Source organism: Dermacentor silvarum, chromosome 4 (assembly GCF_013339745.2).
Source record: "Dermacentor silvarum isolate Dsil-2018 chromosome 4, BIME_Dsil_1.4, whole genome shotgun sequence".
In the NCBI taxonomy this organism is placed as follows: domain Eukaryota; kingdom Metazoa; phylum Arthropoda; class Arachnida; order Ixodida; family Ixodidae; genus Dermacentor; species Dermacentor silvarum.
In genome coordinates, this window is record NC_051157.2 from 63,286,480 (window position 1) to 63,300,100 (window position 13,621).

Consider the following 13,621-nt stretch of genomic DNA (forward strand, 5'->3'; position numbering starts at 1 on the left):
GTCAAAATTAATCCGGAACCCTCCACTACGGCGTACCTCAATATCGGATTGTAGTTTTGGCACGTAAAAAACTCCAGCATCTAAATTTTTTAAAGCATATTGGAAGCAGTTTTTTTTTGCTTCAGATTCTTTATTCTTTATTATTATATCATTGCAAGTAAACATTATTGCAAGTAAACTTATTATTAGAAGTTGCAAGTAAACATTCAAGAAAGTGCTGTAAATATTTATTTTCTTGCGACACATTATTTGTGCTGACGGACGTTATAAATTCAGTAATCGGTGGTCAATCATTCAAAAGTTCACTAATATATTTATAATTGCAAGATCGTACATGAACTGTGAAATAGAATAAGTCCGCCAATGTTCGAAGTGTATACATGTTTAATTGGCATCCAGGACTAGCTCTAGTTCCGAGCTAGTGGCTAAATTTGTGACCGTTCACAATTGAATTAGTCAACCAACGCTACTAGAAAAAGATAAGGGCGTTGCGTTTTCAGCGTGGAACATTGGAGTTTAGCCAATTTAGATCTTCCCACAGATCACCACACCGAAGCTGCCCTTTCACACCGGTTTGTCGGACGATATTTTCAGGATTGTACCTTCTCAATGCGGATGACCTCTGAGATCAGCGTAGTGCTCATATAAATTAACACGTTTGTCCCTGGCAATTTGAATTGCCGAAGGGTTTGGAAGCTCCGTCAATCGTGATGCGTTATAATCTGGACAGTCTAGATTCACTTCATATTTGCTTCATTGTTAGTCGTGCATATCTGTGGTGGGCGCATGACCTTTCTGGACATCGACGACCGCCGTATACATTTAGGTGCCTTAGGCTAGCGTCATTATTTGCGATGATTCCGTTTGTTGTGATACATTGGGCTGTGTCATAGGAAGTCCTCTGGGTTCGTCTTCAAGGTGATTAGGTCAAAATCATGTCTTGCCTACAGTGTGCAATTTTTTTTATATGGCCACTCCAGGCGCATTGCTGCCGTCGCCGTGAGGTTCTGTATAAAGTCCAAGTACGATAATATCGTCGCCGCCCGCCGTATGCTGTATGTGCGACGGTGAGCCGGCGATCGCGGCTCGAACTCGCGCACGCAGGGGAGGAAAGCGGGGAGGAAGCGCGCCGTCTTCCGTCGCGCGCAAGGCTCCGGTGGGAGGGGAGGGAGCAGGGGCGGGGGGCGCTTTCTACTCCGGGCTGCCGGGGTTTTACAAAATAGGTTTTACTGGGTGGGGCGGCCGCACGCGCCCGCCCGGGCCGCTGTATCTTGAAAGCCATCTGCGACGGGGCCAGAGTCCGCCGTGCGCTGTGTTTTGACGGCTTAGTTCGCGTTGATGCGAGACGCAGCACGAAGGTCAATTCGCCCGCTTGCCTACCGCGCTTCCTCACTCCAGCGTTGTGACAGCGTGTTTACGCGCTCATCGAGTGAGATGTGTCATGTTTGCTTGTGCGCGCGTTACAGCTTGCTTGTTAATTTAGTTAGTATGCCTATGATTACAAATTTATAAGGATGATAAAACTACTGTCCTTACTATAGCTGTCCACTAGTTTGCTATCGCAATCGATGTTTCGCCTTTCCGGCGAAACTGCGACTTCTTTAATACCCCTGTATGGTTGTGACAGAACTGCCGTCATTGTTGCTCTTTGCTCCACTATGGGCTGGCAGAAGGCATTTCATGAAACTAGGAAGCCTACATGCACTGACTCGCATTTTCGCAATTTTTGCTGAAACTTAGAGCCGATTTCCAGGCTTCGCGGGAACAACACGAGCTTTGCTCCTGGGGCAAGCAATTCACTTCTTTATATTCTAGTTAATCTGCTTAACTTTTGCGAAAGTTAAGCTGCTTAGCTCCCTTAGACGAAACAATTTCGTTAAACGACGGCGTTGACACCTGCAGCGCAAATGCATCTAAGCTCAACTGCTACAATAACTATAGTAGTGAGCGGTAGCAAAGCTCTGCGCTTGTGTTTAGCTGATTTGCAGTTCGTGTCACGGAGGTGCAATGATGTGCCTGGAATAGTCGTAAAAATGTCATGTCTGTAATAAATCGATACATTCCATCGTTGCCGTGCAGAAACGTTTCAGTTACATACGTATATTATAGGAAATAAACCTTTTCAAGCGATGTATGCAATTTACTACAGTCGTCCGTTTTTCAAGCGATGTATGCAATTTACTACAGTCGTCCGTTCAGATTCACTGCGACATTGAAGCTTTGCTGTTCCGTTGGCTTTATTGTACATAATCTGATTTTTCGCCGTAGCTTTGACGTTTTTCTACCACATCTGTTAGCATTCATGACATCTGGTCACCGGCCGAATCTAAGCGTCGATGATTTTCTCGACGCGGAAGACTGAGCAGGGAATGAGCAAATGCGAGGACGAAATACAAAAAGGACGCCGTATTAAAAACGGCAATTCGTGGTAGCAAAGACACTGATAACGTTCGCTAGTGCGAAGCGCACTGACACTTACGCACTTCCATAAAACACTTTTGCGTAACTTTATCATTTCTTCGGTAGCAGCTGAGCACTCGGTACTTTTGTAACCTAACATTATCTAACCAGTGTCCAAGATATAGCTAACCGCTGTTACATCCCATCCGGTTTTCTTCAGGCGCCGATCGATTGCGGCTCGCTCGGCCAGGCGCATAATGTATGCTCGGCCACGTTGCCCGTCTGCGCGCACACCCCCAAGAAAAAGGGGAGTTGGCTTGGCGGCTCGCCGCGTTGTCAGAAAGAGGAAGAAGAGTTGACGCGACCGAGCCGAGCGCGGTTCAAAGGCCCGCGCTGACCCGGCCCTCCATGACGGCCTTTGCGCTCGGATGGACGGATGGACGAAGACGTGAGGGAAGGAGGGGGGGACGCACACCCGCCGCCAGTACTGGCGTCAGCGTCTACTATGCATTGGGCGCCGTGGCCAGGCAGTCAGCGCGTCCTCCTCGGGACAGCAAAATGCGAGCTGCAAACACGAACGGCCGAGAAATGAACAGAAAAGGGGAGCAGGCGGCCGCGGCGGCAGCGCTTTCGAAAAGGAGCTGCCTGCCAGGTCGAAGACGACGAGAAGCCGCCCGTCGAAGAAAGAAAAGAGTGGGAAATGCCTGAAAAAAGCAAGGGCGCGCGCGCGCATGAGTCACACTCAGCGTACTCGACGGTGCGGCCGGTGGCGAGGGTGGCGTACGCCGCGCCGAACGGAGCAGCCAGGTAGCGTAACAATGGGGAAAGAAGAAAAGAGAGCCCGTGAGAAAGGGTGACGACCGGACCGGTGGTGGTGGTGCTCGGGCCGGCCGCGGTGAGGGACGGACGTACTACGTCGTGTGGGGCTGGGTACAACGATGCCGTCGGCGTGCCTTTCCTCCTCGTCGCGGTGACCGCGTTCCGTGTACGGCGCTGCCTGCCTGCCTGCCTTCGAGCCGGTCGCTCGCTCGCCACGTCGAGTGCTGGTGGACCGTCGTGCGCGACGGAGTAGCAGCAGGCAGCAACGAAGTCTGATCTTCGAGTGGCCGCCGTCATCTGGCTGGCCCGGGAAGAGCGCGCGCGCGTCTGCCAGCGAGCGAGCGGCGCGGCGCTCCGCATGCATGGACCGTGCCGGGGCCGTGACGTACGAGGAGGACCCGTACCTGCCCGACTGCAAGGGCGGCGAGGAAGAGTCACCCGCGTACGACTCGGGTCAGGACCTCGGCCAGGTGGGCGCGACCGACCCGACGCTCGACGACGAAGGGCGCAGTCTCCTCAGGCTGGCAGCCGGCGAGGAGCTTGAGGAGTTGCACCACGGTGAGAAGCTTACTACGTCGCGAGGACACGACGGTCCTGTTTATCGCTTCCAGCTGCTTGCATCGTTGAAACACGCCGAAGCGGCGACGACGGAGACTGCAGCTAGATGTGCGCCACGCGATCCGCTCCGTCGGCGACGCGCGCGTTGTCAGGCGCTGTGTTTGTTGCCACGTTCTGGTAGCTTTTCTTTATCGCAGTGCCATGTTTTCGCACCGCACTACCAGATGTGAGACGCTTCAACTTTATCTGCTTTTATGAGCACACTCTTTCTCAGTGGCGCTTGGTGCTGCACCGGGTTGCACTTCATGAATGAATGAATGATTGAGTGGGTATGGCATACAACCTTTCATTTCATGGCCTTCTGGTGCACATATGGTATGTCTAGTGTCCTGGAAATAGTTTTGTGCCTTATTTGACCAGAGTCTATGGAAATGTGTGCACTGCTGTGAGAGCCGCTTCGCTACTGGGCAGCTGTGAACTTGACTGTTTAACATGCTTCATCATGCATGGACACCACTGTACTCAATGGATGCGTTCAGAAAATACACAGTACAATATGAGATGTTTCTACATATTGTAAGGGAAGTTTATTAAAAGTATTGCACTTAGTTCTTATACAATTGTACATTAATAGCTTTTGTTATGTATAAGAAACATGTATGAACACAAATTTTATGTGCCTTCCCTGCTGTAATCTGAGATTGGCAGTATTCTTCAAAACAATGCAGTACCAATAATGGCTAGAGCAATTCACCCACAGGCTATCTCCAAGCTCAAGTGCTTGATGCTCTAGTGCATTGGCAATGCTGCTGGCTATCTTAGTGTGCTCGTTGACTTACATTACGATATTTAACATAAAGCAGCTCATGCTCATAATTTATTCATAATTTAATTCAGCATCCACCCTTGCAGTATGGAGCAGTTGTTGCTCGTTACCCTTTTCCAGACGTGCTGTGGAACAGGCTAGCATTGTCTACAGACACTTTCATTGCAGTGTGACAGACCTGACATATGTACTTGACACCCTGTCATCTGACTGTGGCTTTTCTGCATGTGCATTGGATGATCGCCCAGTTTGCTCAAGCACTGCGGCATAGGAACTTAACTTTATACACCTCATCTGCCTAGAGCTGGTTGTGCCGAGTTGGTTTTTAACGTTCCTTGGGGCAATCATTAATTCTGTCTTCAACAACATTAACAGTATTGAAAAGTTTCCTTTTGCTTGCAACCCTCGTTTCCAGCTGCCATGGCTGCACTACTATATGGGTGCAACATAAAAATGCTCTTGTACAGAGCATCAGCGGGACGGTAAAGGAGTACTAATACATATTTTCAATGCTGTAGGATCTATACTGCACACTTATAGCACATAAAAGGATGAGAATTCTATGAATGTCTGAAAATACGTGTAATAATAATTTTTTTATTTGATAATAAAGTGGGTGTCAGAGCTAGTGCTGTCAACATTATTGGGATAACATGAGAGAACAAAATTTTCTCACGTCGTCGAGCAATAAGGCTAGGTATGATGGTGTTGCTTATCAGAAAAGATGATAAACAAGAGTGCAGCAAACGTTTTTTCTGACCTCACCGTGCTTGCATGCAGATGTGGCGGTGATCGTAGGAACAGAGCGGATCATCATGATGCATCTACCTCCCGAGTACCTAAACTGTTTCACAGAAACAAGTATTATAGTAGGTTATTACTTAGGCTGTTCTGGTGCTTTCCAGTATTTTCCCTAGCGCTTAGAGAACTTGGACATCCACCTAATGCGAAAAAAATGACATCTTACATCAGGTGGTTAAAATTATATTTGGCGCTCTCCACTACAGCATCTCGCACAACAGCTATGTTTTATAAATCTACCAATCATCTGCGACCCTGTAGGGTGCCCTTCCCGCTCTTTCTTCAGAATGCTAGCTCTATTAATTCTTGCAGAGTGGATGCACAAATGATAGTGAAGCGTTGCACGCTAACAAAAGTACATGCAGTTTATATTTACTATAGTATTAGCAAGTCAGTGGTAATACAATCTGGATTTACAATTATAGAAGCAAGGCTCTTTATTGGAATCCAAATCGCAGAATTTTAAATTTACTTACTAGCCTTCTGTTATATAGACAAAAAGTCTTGTCACTCTTTTTTAATAGATCATTTATCATATACTAGACATTAATACAATTACAAAGTAGATGTATTACATAAGGAGCTCCCACTGTAAAAACTGCCTGGCTCTTGCCACTGGAATGGCCCGACTTCATAGCTGATGTTTCTGCACACTTACCTGGCGCCAGAGTTTGCAATTACGAACTTGCTTAAAGCTTCTCGTAGCCCTGTGCCAGGCATCGTCAGCACTTTCATAATTCTGCTGTGCAACATGCATTATTTCTGGAGCTCCACCAAATAATGCTGAGCATAAAGCAGTAGTAGTTAAGCATGTTTGAAAGCAGTTCACGAGAAAGACTTCCTTTGCTGTCACTGTCTGTAGCAGGAGGAAAAGGAAGAAAAGGCAGGAAGGTCAACCAGATGCTCATCCGGTTTGTTACCCTACGCCGAGTTGTCTGAAGTGTGTGTATTACACTAAGACTTCACAAAAGTTTTTTAAAGGTGTGTTTTGTTTCCCACGCACTGCAATTTAAGAGGCAAAGGTAGCCTGTGCAAAGCATTCATTTGATTTGTGAGTCTCGAAGTAAAATGCTGATGGCTTTCCTTCGGGGCTGCTCTTTGCAGAGAGCTTCTTTGATGCAAGTGCCGACGTGAAAACAACCGACGCGACTCCAGACAGTGGAGTGCATGACCTGTCGGGAATGGACCCTGAAGAAAAGGCTCGCCAAGAGGCTATGCTGAGGGATGAGCTGGCACAGGTAAAGTGTTGTGGCTGCACTAAAGTTTTGTGTTAGTTGTAGGGTACAAGTGAGGCAGCGTACTGGACACATTCAACCACTGTGCTTGCAGTTATGAAAGATTATGTAAAGTACATGTCCAGAGTATCGGAGATACAAATGCATAACAACCAAGTTGCTGGCATTTGCTCAGCAGCACCTGCCAACATGTACTATCGTGAGCAATATAAGCGGGAACACAAGAGCGCATGTCAGATAGCCTCAAACCCTGCTATGGGCGATATGCGGCAGCCGCCGTCGGAAACAAAGTGGGAAAGGGAACACTGTTCTAATAACTGTTGGTACTCCCACCATGGGTCTGTTTACACAAAGTGCAGAACGTCACATCGCCAGCGCACAGTGATAACTGTTTGGTATTGCGGTTACTGGTAACCGCAATATTGGTGCGCCAAAGTGTGGCCAAAAGTAGCACTGTTTTAAAGTGTAAGCCACTCGTCGCGTTGATTGATATATAAAAAAAGATTGCTTTAAAATACGAGCCAAGATCTAAAAGTTCCGTCATGCAGTTACACCAAGAACAAAAAAGAAATAAAAGGATTCGCTGTAAGTCACTGCGACACATAACCGTCTTATTGGCTGTTGGTGGCCAGCGAAACGCCGTAAGCTGCCGTTTTCGACAAACGCAGGCACAGTGGGAGTGCCAACAGTTAGCAGAAGAGTGCTCTTCCCCTCTGTTTTCGACAGCGCCATCCGCGCATCGCTCTAACTCGGTTTCGAGGCTATTTGCCACGTGTTCGTGTGTTCCCGCTCATATTGCTCATGATAGTACAGCAGCTTGAATATTGGGTGTGAGCACATTGGGCATTCGTTTCTTATAAACATCCTCTAATTAACACACTCTGGCCACATTGCTCTTCCCTGGGAATCCTAGAAGTTCGAATTAATTGAAGGTTTCATTCTAATTAAGCAAGTTCAAAGTGCATTTAAAATGTAATGAGCCAGCCTTAGATTATTGTGATCTTTTTTGACCTTGATTTTTCAAGGTTTATTAAATTTATACAATTGATACACTGCAATAAGGTGCAGTGTAAAAAAAAAAATTATCCAATGGTTCTAAGTCTTGGGTACCACACCAGAACCCTTGTTTGAACGAATCAGCACCTCAAATGACCCAAGTTTGAATTATCGCAAGTCAACTGTAGTTTCTGTAGGAAAATTCTTACTGTTCCTGTCCAGTGTTCCTCCTGCATGGCACAGCGTCCATTTCAAAGTGATGATAATAAGCAGCACTAAATTGGGTTAGGCAAGTCGTGTATTCTTTCAGAACTGTAGTATCATTTATTTTTTGGTAAAAAGTTGATGCTACAGAAGAAACTGAAGGCCTGTGAGCCGCCTGTATGTCAGTGTGACATAGTGGATTTCAAATTTGTATTTTCATATATTTTGGCCGTTCTGGCACAGGGAAAAGCTCTCGGAACTTGCTAGGTTCATAATGTTGTTCACTTAGTGTAATGTGCTGTATAGGTCGAGTAATGTGCTGCATATAGGTCGACCCCTGGCTCTGAGATATATACAAATGAGAGACAAAAAATGGTGCGATGCGGTTAATTACAGAACATACTTTATTTGGTCAATTCGCTCATTTGTTGTCGGAGACGGCAACCACACATGAACTGTCGTGATTCTCGTCCGAGGACAGCTGCTAGTCACTTTTTGACATCCCAGAGCTCGTCATCGGTGATGCCCCAACATGTGTTATGCAAAACTAGGCATGCACAACCCTTGTCATTGGGCGTTGAGCAACATGCATTGGGCACCACTGCATGTTGGGCACCACTGCACCACCACCACGTTTGCACAGAGTTTTTAAAATTTGCTTGTTCACAGTGGCAATAACAAGAATGGTGACGCTTTCTCCTTTTTCTTGGGCCATAGTGACCACACAATTGCGATTGTCACAAAAACTGCTGTATAAGGAAAGGGTTACTCCAGTTTTTACAATAGTCCTCCATTACCAATAAACAATTAAGTAGATGCTGTCAAAATCCATGATGTCTCTGCGAGCTGGTGTGGGAACTTCATGAATGCGTCACACCTGTCTTTTATTTTTGTTATTAGCCTTCTCTCGTGGTAAGGCAACAGTTTCGCTGTTGCATAAGTATAGGTTACTAGTACAGCTTTAGCACGTCTTTAGTGTCCCATTAGCATACCTGCCAACTCTTCCGAATTTTCCATAAAATTTACGAATTTGGACCCGTGTTATGATTTTACAAATGTAGACTAAATTTTTACGGAAAATTGGTTTTATTGACGAAAAAATTTTGAAGTTCCTTAAAGCCACTCCGATGCTGGTGGGCGGGGGCGCCACTTACATAGGGTGTGCGCTTAGAGATAGGGGTGAAACATTCATTGTTAGCAGAGTAAGGACAGCAATTTTCACTCTGAGACGTTGCTCGGCATGGTGCACGTCCCGACGACCCAGCATCATTGGTTGTCATTACTCTCAACATAGTGTCCCACCCTACGTAAGTGGCACCCCCAAAGATGATGGCGATTTCGGGCTGATCACCTTCGCTAGGCCTTTTTTCGCGGGTGTGCCCTGTTGTGTTGGCTTCGCCTTCAGTTTGTGTTACCAGCTGTTGCATCCAGTGCAGTGCAACTGCGACACTCCGGTGTTTCGTAACCGTAGCGGCTGCGAAGTGTGATGGCATGCTCGAAGCCTCGTCAGTACTTCCAAGTGTGCTTGAAGGTGTGCTCCACGGCAGAATTCCCCCCACCCCGGTCGTACGTTTACGAATTTGAAAGTCGTTAGGTTGGCAGGTATGCATTAGCACACTACATCCTCATTGCATGCACTGCAGGTGGAGGAAGAGATCCAGTCCCTGAGGACTGTGCTGGCAACCAAGATGGCCAGGTCTCAGGAGCTGAAGCGCCAGCTGGGCATCAGTGTCTGGAAGGAGCTCAAGGACGATATGGAGCAAGGTATCAAGAATATCCAGGACACTGCGGCGTAAGGGGCACCTCCTTTCTTTCTCTTTCTCAAGGTGATGTGGTGAAAATTTATGAAGGGGCGGTGAAGCAGCTGGGCATCTCGTTAGTACAAATGAACTGAAGCACAATTGGCCTTGACCCGTTGAAGTGCTGGCTACGATCACCGATCTCAGAAACAGAAAAATCCCTATATTCCCTGAAGCACTTTTTATCGAAGTCGAGAAATGCATTTCAAGTTAAAATAAGCTATTTCAGAAATACTTTGCTGCAAAAAGTAATTCAATGCGTTCAGCAGAAGTACTTATTGGCAATCCAACATCCCCTGTGCAGTGCTTCTGCTGCTTCTTCGATGACTTGCGCTGCGAAGGCTACGGTGGAGCGGGGCGTGCCCACAGAACTCCGCCTACTAAACGTCACCGTTGCGTGCAGTTCAAATTTCATTTTGGATGTTCACGTAGATGTCACTACCAGTTTTGGCGCCCATGACGTGACAAACGCAGTTGCTCTCAGCGAGCCGCAGTGCTGTTAGCCAGTGGACTCGTCACGGCACGCTGAGGTGGCCATGGTATCTACGCTGTGTAGCAGACCACAGCTACATGTAACTGTAGTGCGTATGCACAGCATTTGCTTTGTGCTCGACAGGGTTTTAGCGCACACTCGTGCTCATATGCTCCACTCTGGCCATGTTACGTGGTGCAGACCATCTTTGTCCTGCGCCAGCTTGACTGACGAATAGTAGCCACATCCAACTTGCACATTTTGAAGCTCTATAAATAGCTCATTACGAAGCGAAGCCTGCTAAGGCGTCTAACCAGGAGCGGCAAGGAGTGAGCGCACACTGGCAAGCGTGCGTGTAGTTTGACCTTAAGTTTCGTGTGGTTCGAGGCTAGTTGAGTATTCAAAACTAGTCGAAATTAGCAAGACATGACGGTTACAAAATGGATAAGCAGGGTGGCCAAATTTTAATTCCTATGCGGGCGGCCGAGCGTGAGCAGATGATGGTCGGCTTTTTTCGTAACTACGTAATTGTCGAAATTCGAAAGCAGATTTTCGCTTACTTCAGCTTGTTTATTAAACTGTCAGTAAATATACACAGTAACAGTAGGAAAAAGTGCACTGATCCAAACACCCTTCTTGATTGATATCAACTATTGGCGAATAGCAGCTGCGTATGAGAATCTGCTATATTACGAAATAAAGCATCCAGAAAAGAGTGAAGAGCAAGCTTCTGTTGCAAATAGAGCATTTGAGAAAAAAGGTGACTTTGTGCTCCCCTTGCGAGCTCTATGCGCCACTCACAACTGAAAGATTTGGCTGAGATGTTCACAGCAGCGTATGCTATCTGCAGACTGTGTTTTTTCTCCAAGCTTGAGAGGTAGTTCAGGACCCCTTTAATGCGACCTGTGCTGCCAAATGGCCCTGTATTCACAGAGTGGTTTATACACTAGAGCAGTTCGTAAGGCCAGGCGCAGGCCAGTTCGCAGTGGTAAAAAAAAATGTTATTGAAGGCAGCTGGCCAGTAAAAAATGGTTTGTTTGGAATTTATTTCCAATACCCTCATGACCCTTGTCAGGGCATTAGAGAGGGGATTTCTTTTGAAGAAATAGCCTTCTGTAGCACATAGGCTCTGTTATTTTACAGGAAGCATTCAAGAGAAAGGCTTGAGAACATAAATCTCTGGGTGCTTTATGTATAACATCTGTGTATAAAATGTAGAACATATGCATAAGATATGGTGAATGGAAGTCAACAGCCTCTTGTTGATTTGATTAGGAAAGCTTTATTGTGGGACTCTAAAGTTATTTTTATGCAAAAAAGTCGTTGAATTCTGCATCAACAAGCTATGTTCTGTTTATATGTAACACCAACCGCTGGTGGCAGTGGAAGCATTTGTTAGAGTAATATTACGGAAGTAGTTTATGAACCTATGAGAGCATTGGAATCTAAGCATTGTGGCAGGCAGTGTTGTTGCTTCAAACTACTGATGTCGCTTTGCCTTCTCGTGTACGAAGCAAATTGCCGATTCTACCGACATTGTTATATTGAGGTTTAACTAATTGTTGCAGAGTCGTGTATTTGCAACTTGCATCAGGTTGCTGTTCCTAGCCTCTAAACGTACGTTGTATTTAAAAAAAGATCTGCATATTTTCAGCTCTTAGTTGTACACAGTGAATAAATGTTTTAACTCACCTCTCCTGCAATTTTTGTGCAGTCCTGTGCCATTTTATGTGGTCTTGCGCAAAACCTAGAGGTACAGGCAGTGTTGTTGCTTCAAACTACTGATGTTGCTTTGCCTTCTTGTGTGCTTGTTGTCACAATACTAGTTCAGTATTTATCAGCAATTTGAAGCATGATCAAATTGGCAATGAATTTTGCCTGTAATCTAATAGCTCCTTGTCAAATGCACTCCTGTCAGCAGTGCCCTGGGCCCGAAAACAGTGCAACGAACACTTTATGGGTATTGGTGTAAAATTCAGGAAAATTACTGGAAGTGTTTTCAGGTTATGATCTCAGTGAGGGCAATGTGTTGCAGCAGTAGAGTTAGACTCCTTGTGCGATGTGGGCTTTTCTCTGATCACCTTATTCAAAGTCTGCACTTTCCTGCGGTTGCAACAGCCATATACTTGGGGTTGAAAGCATATATCCTCTCACAAAACTTTTTCATGCTGTGACACTTGCACCTTAGGAGTTATACCTCTGGTATCTATACGTAGCTCATTATGAACTGCTTGAAATTATAGAAAACTAGAGAGGATAACTTTTATTTTAGCATCATTGAGATCAAAAGTGCTATAATGTGCTCATCTGTTGGTGCATTATGGCAAGTACATGTATGGATACCGGATCACAATCAGTGTCATGCATGTATAGCAGTTATCTGATAACTAAAGCACGTGCTGAGAGAAAGACACTGCTTAGATGTCTCTAGTTTTAAGTGGTTACCATATTTACATGATTCCAATGTGCACCCAATTTTTGTGGGTTTTAAGTAAGAAAATAAAAGTGGATCTGAATGGTAACACACCCCCAATTATAAAAGAAAAATATAGCTTCCCCCTCACATGCGTGATCAGAAGCACATTTGCTTCATTGGTCACAGATACCAAGCACAGTGGGGCAGTATTCTCGAGCGATCACTTTTAGAGATACTGTTATCGCTGTCGTAAGATTTTACATTACTCTGTATTGGACTTGTTGAAGTGTGTGGCCGACAGTTTTTTGGCACTGGGTGCAGATAGCGAGCTTGGCACAGTGTCAAAAATGCTGGCAACCATATACGGCAACGCATCTGGTGCCGAGTTGCACGAAATCTTGTGGAAGTGATAGTATCTCCTTATGTGATTGACCGATAAAACTGCTCCAGATCGTTGTCGAGCAGGAAAACGGGCTCTGTCGCCGTCTTGTTAAAGGTGATTGCACTGTGTTCGACAGCTCTGATGTCAGGCTCGCTGCAGACACAGTTTTGGTTTCATATCCCTTTGTAATGCACAGGCAATTCTCGTACCCATTTTCGTGGAAAAAAAGTGCACGTTAGACTCGTGTAAATAGGTAATTATCTTCAGCCAGCTGGTCATGTCTTATCATGTAGGCGCTCATCTGAGAGGAAGTGTTCTGGCTCTTTTGTTGACTCAGGTTTAAAGATGTCAGTGGGAAATTGGTCGAATGGAATGCTGCAATCGCAAGTGCTCCCATGTGAGTCCCTGCCCCCGTGCAATTAATTGGCGGCAAGACTGGCCATCATTCATTCCTGTACGCCATTGTGTCGTGGCCTGTGTCTACTGCATTCACTATCTTTTCCGCCTGGAAAATCCCTTGCACATGTATGTGCACGGAGACCTACATCATCAATGCAGCGACATACATGAGCATAAATTTTGCACTGTGCCTAGGATGAAACTGGTTCCAACCCTTGTCGCTGTCCTTTTGTAGCAGTTCCAAGTGATCCACCAGAGAGTGTGTCCACTGGAAGTGTGAATTATCCAGATTAAGAAAATGTCGTGTTAAGTGG

The 13,621-nt window shown here is 45.9% G+C and overlaps 1 protein-coding gene across 5 annotated transcripts in view; it reads left to right on the top strand.

Moving 5' to 3' along the window:
• LOC119450141 (tumor protein D52) overlaps nt 1-13,621 on the top strand; it is a 38,251-nt gene that overhangs the window by 11,456 nt on the left and 13,174 nt on the right. Inside the window, exons 1-4 of one of the 5 annotated variants that reach the window (XM_037713508.2) lie at nt 3,264-3,777; nt 6,509-6,642; nt 9,483-9,631; nt 13,246-13,305. In XM_037713508.2, the coding sequence (XP_037569436.1) occupies nt 3,582-3,777; nt 6,509-6,642; nt 9,483-9,631; nt 13,246-13,305 (539 nt within the window). In that variant the 5' untranslated portion in view covers nt 3,264-3,581. Of the gene's footprint in view, nt 1-3,262; nt 3,778-6,508; nt 6,643-9,482; nt 9,632-13,245; nt 13,306-13,621 lie in introns of those variants that run through there. The other 4 variants (XM_037713511.2, XM_037713513.2, XM_037713509.2 and 1 more) reach the window with 4 other exon arrangements.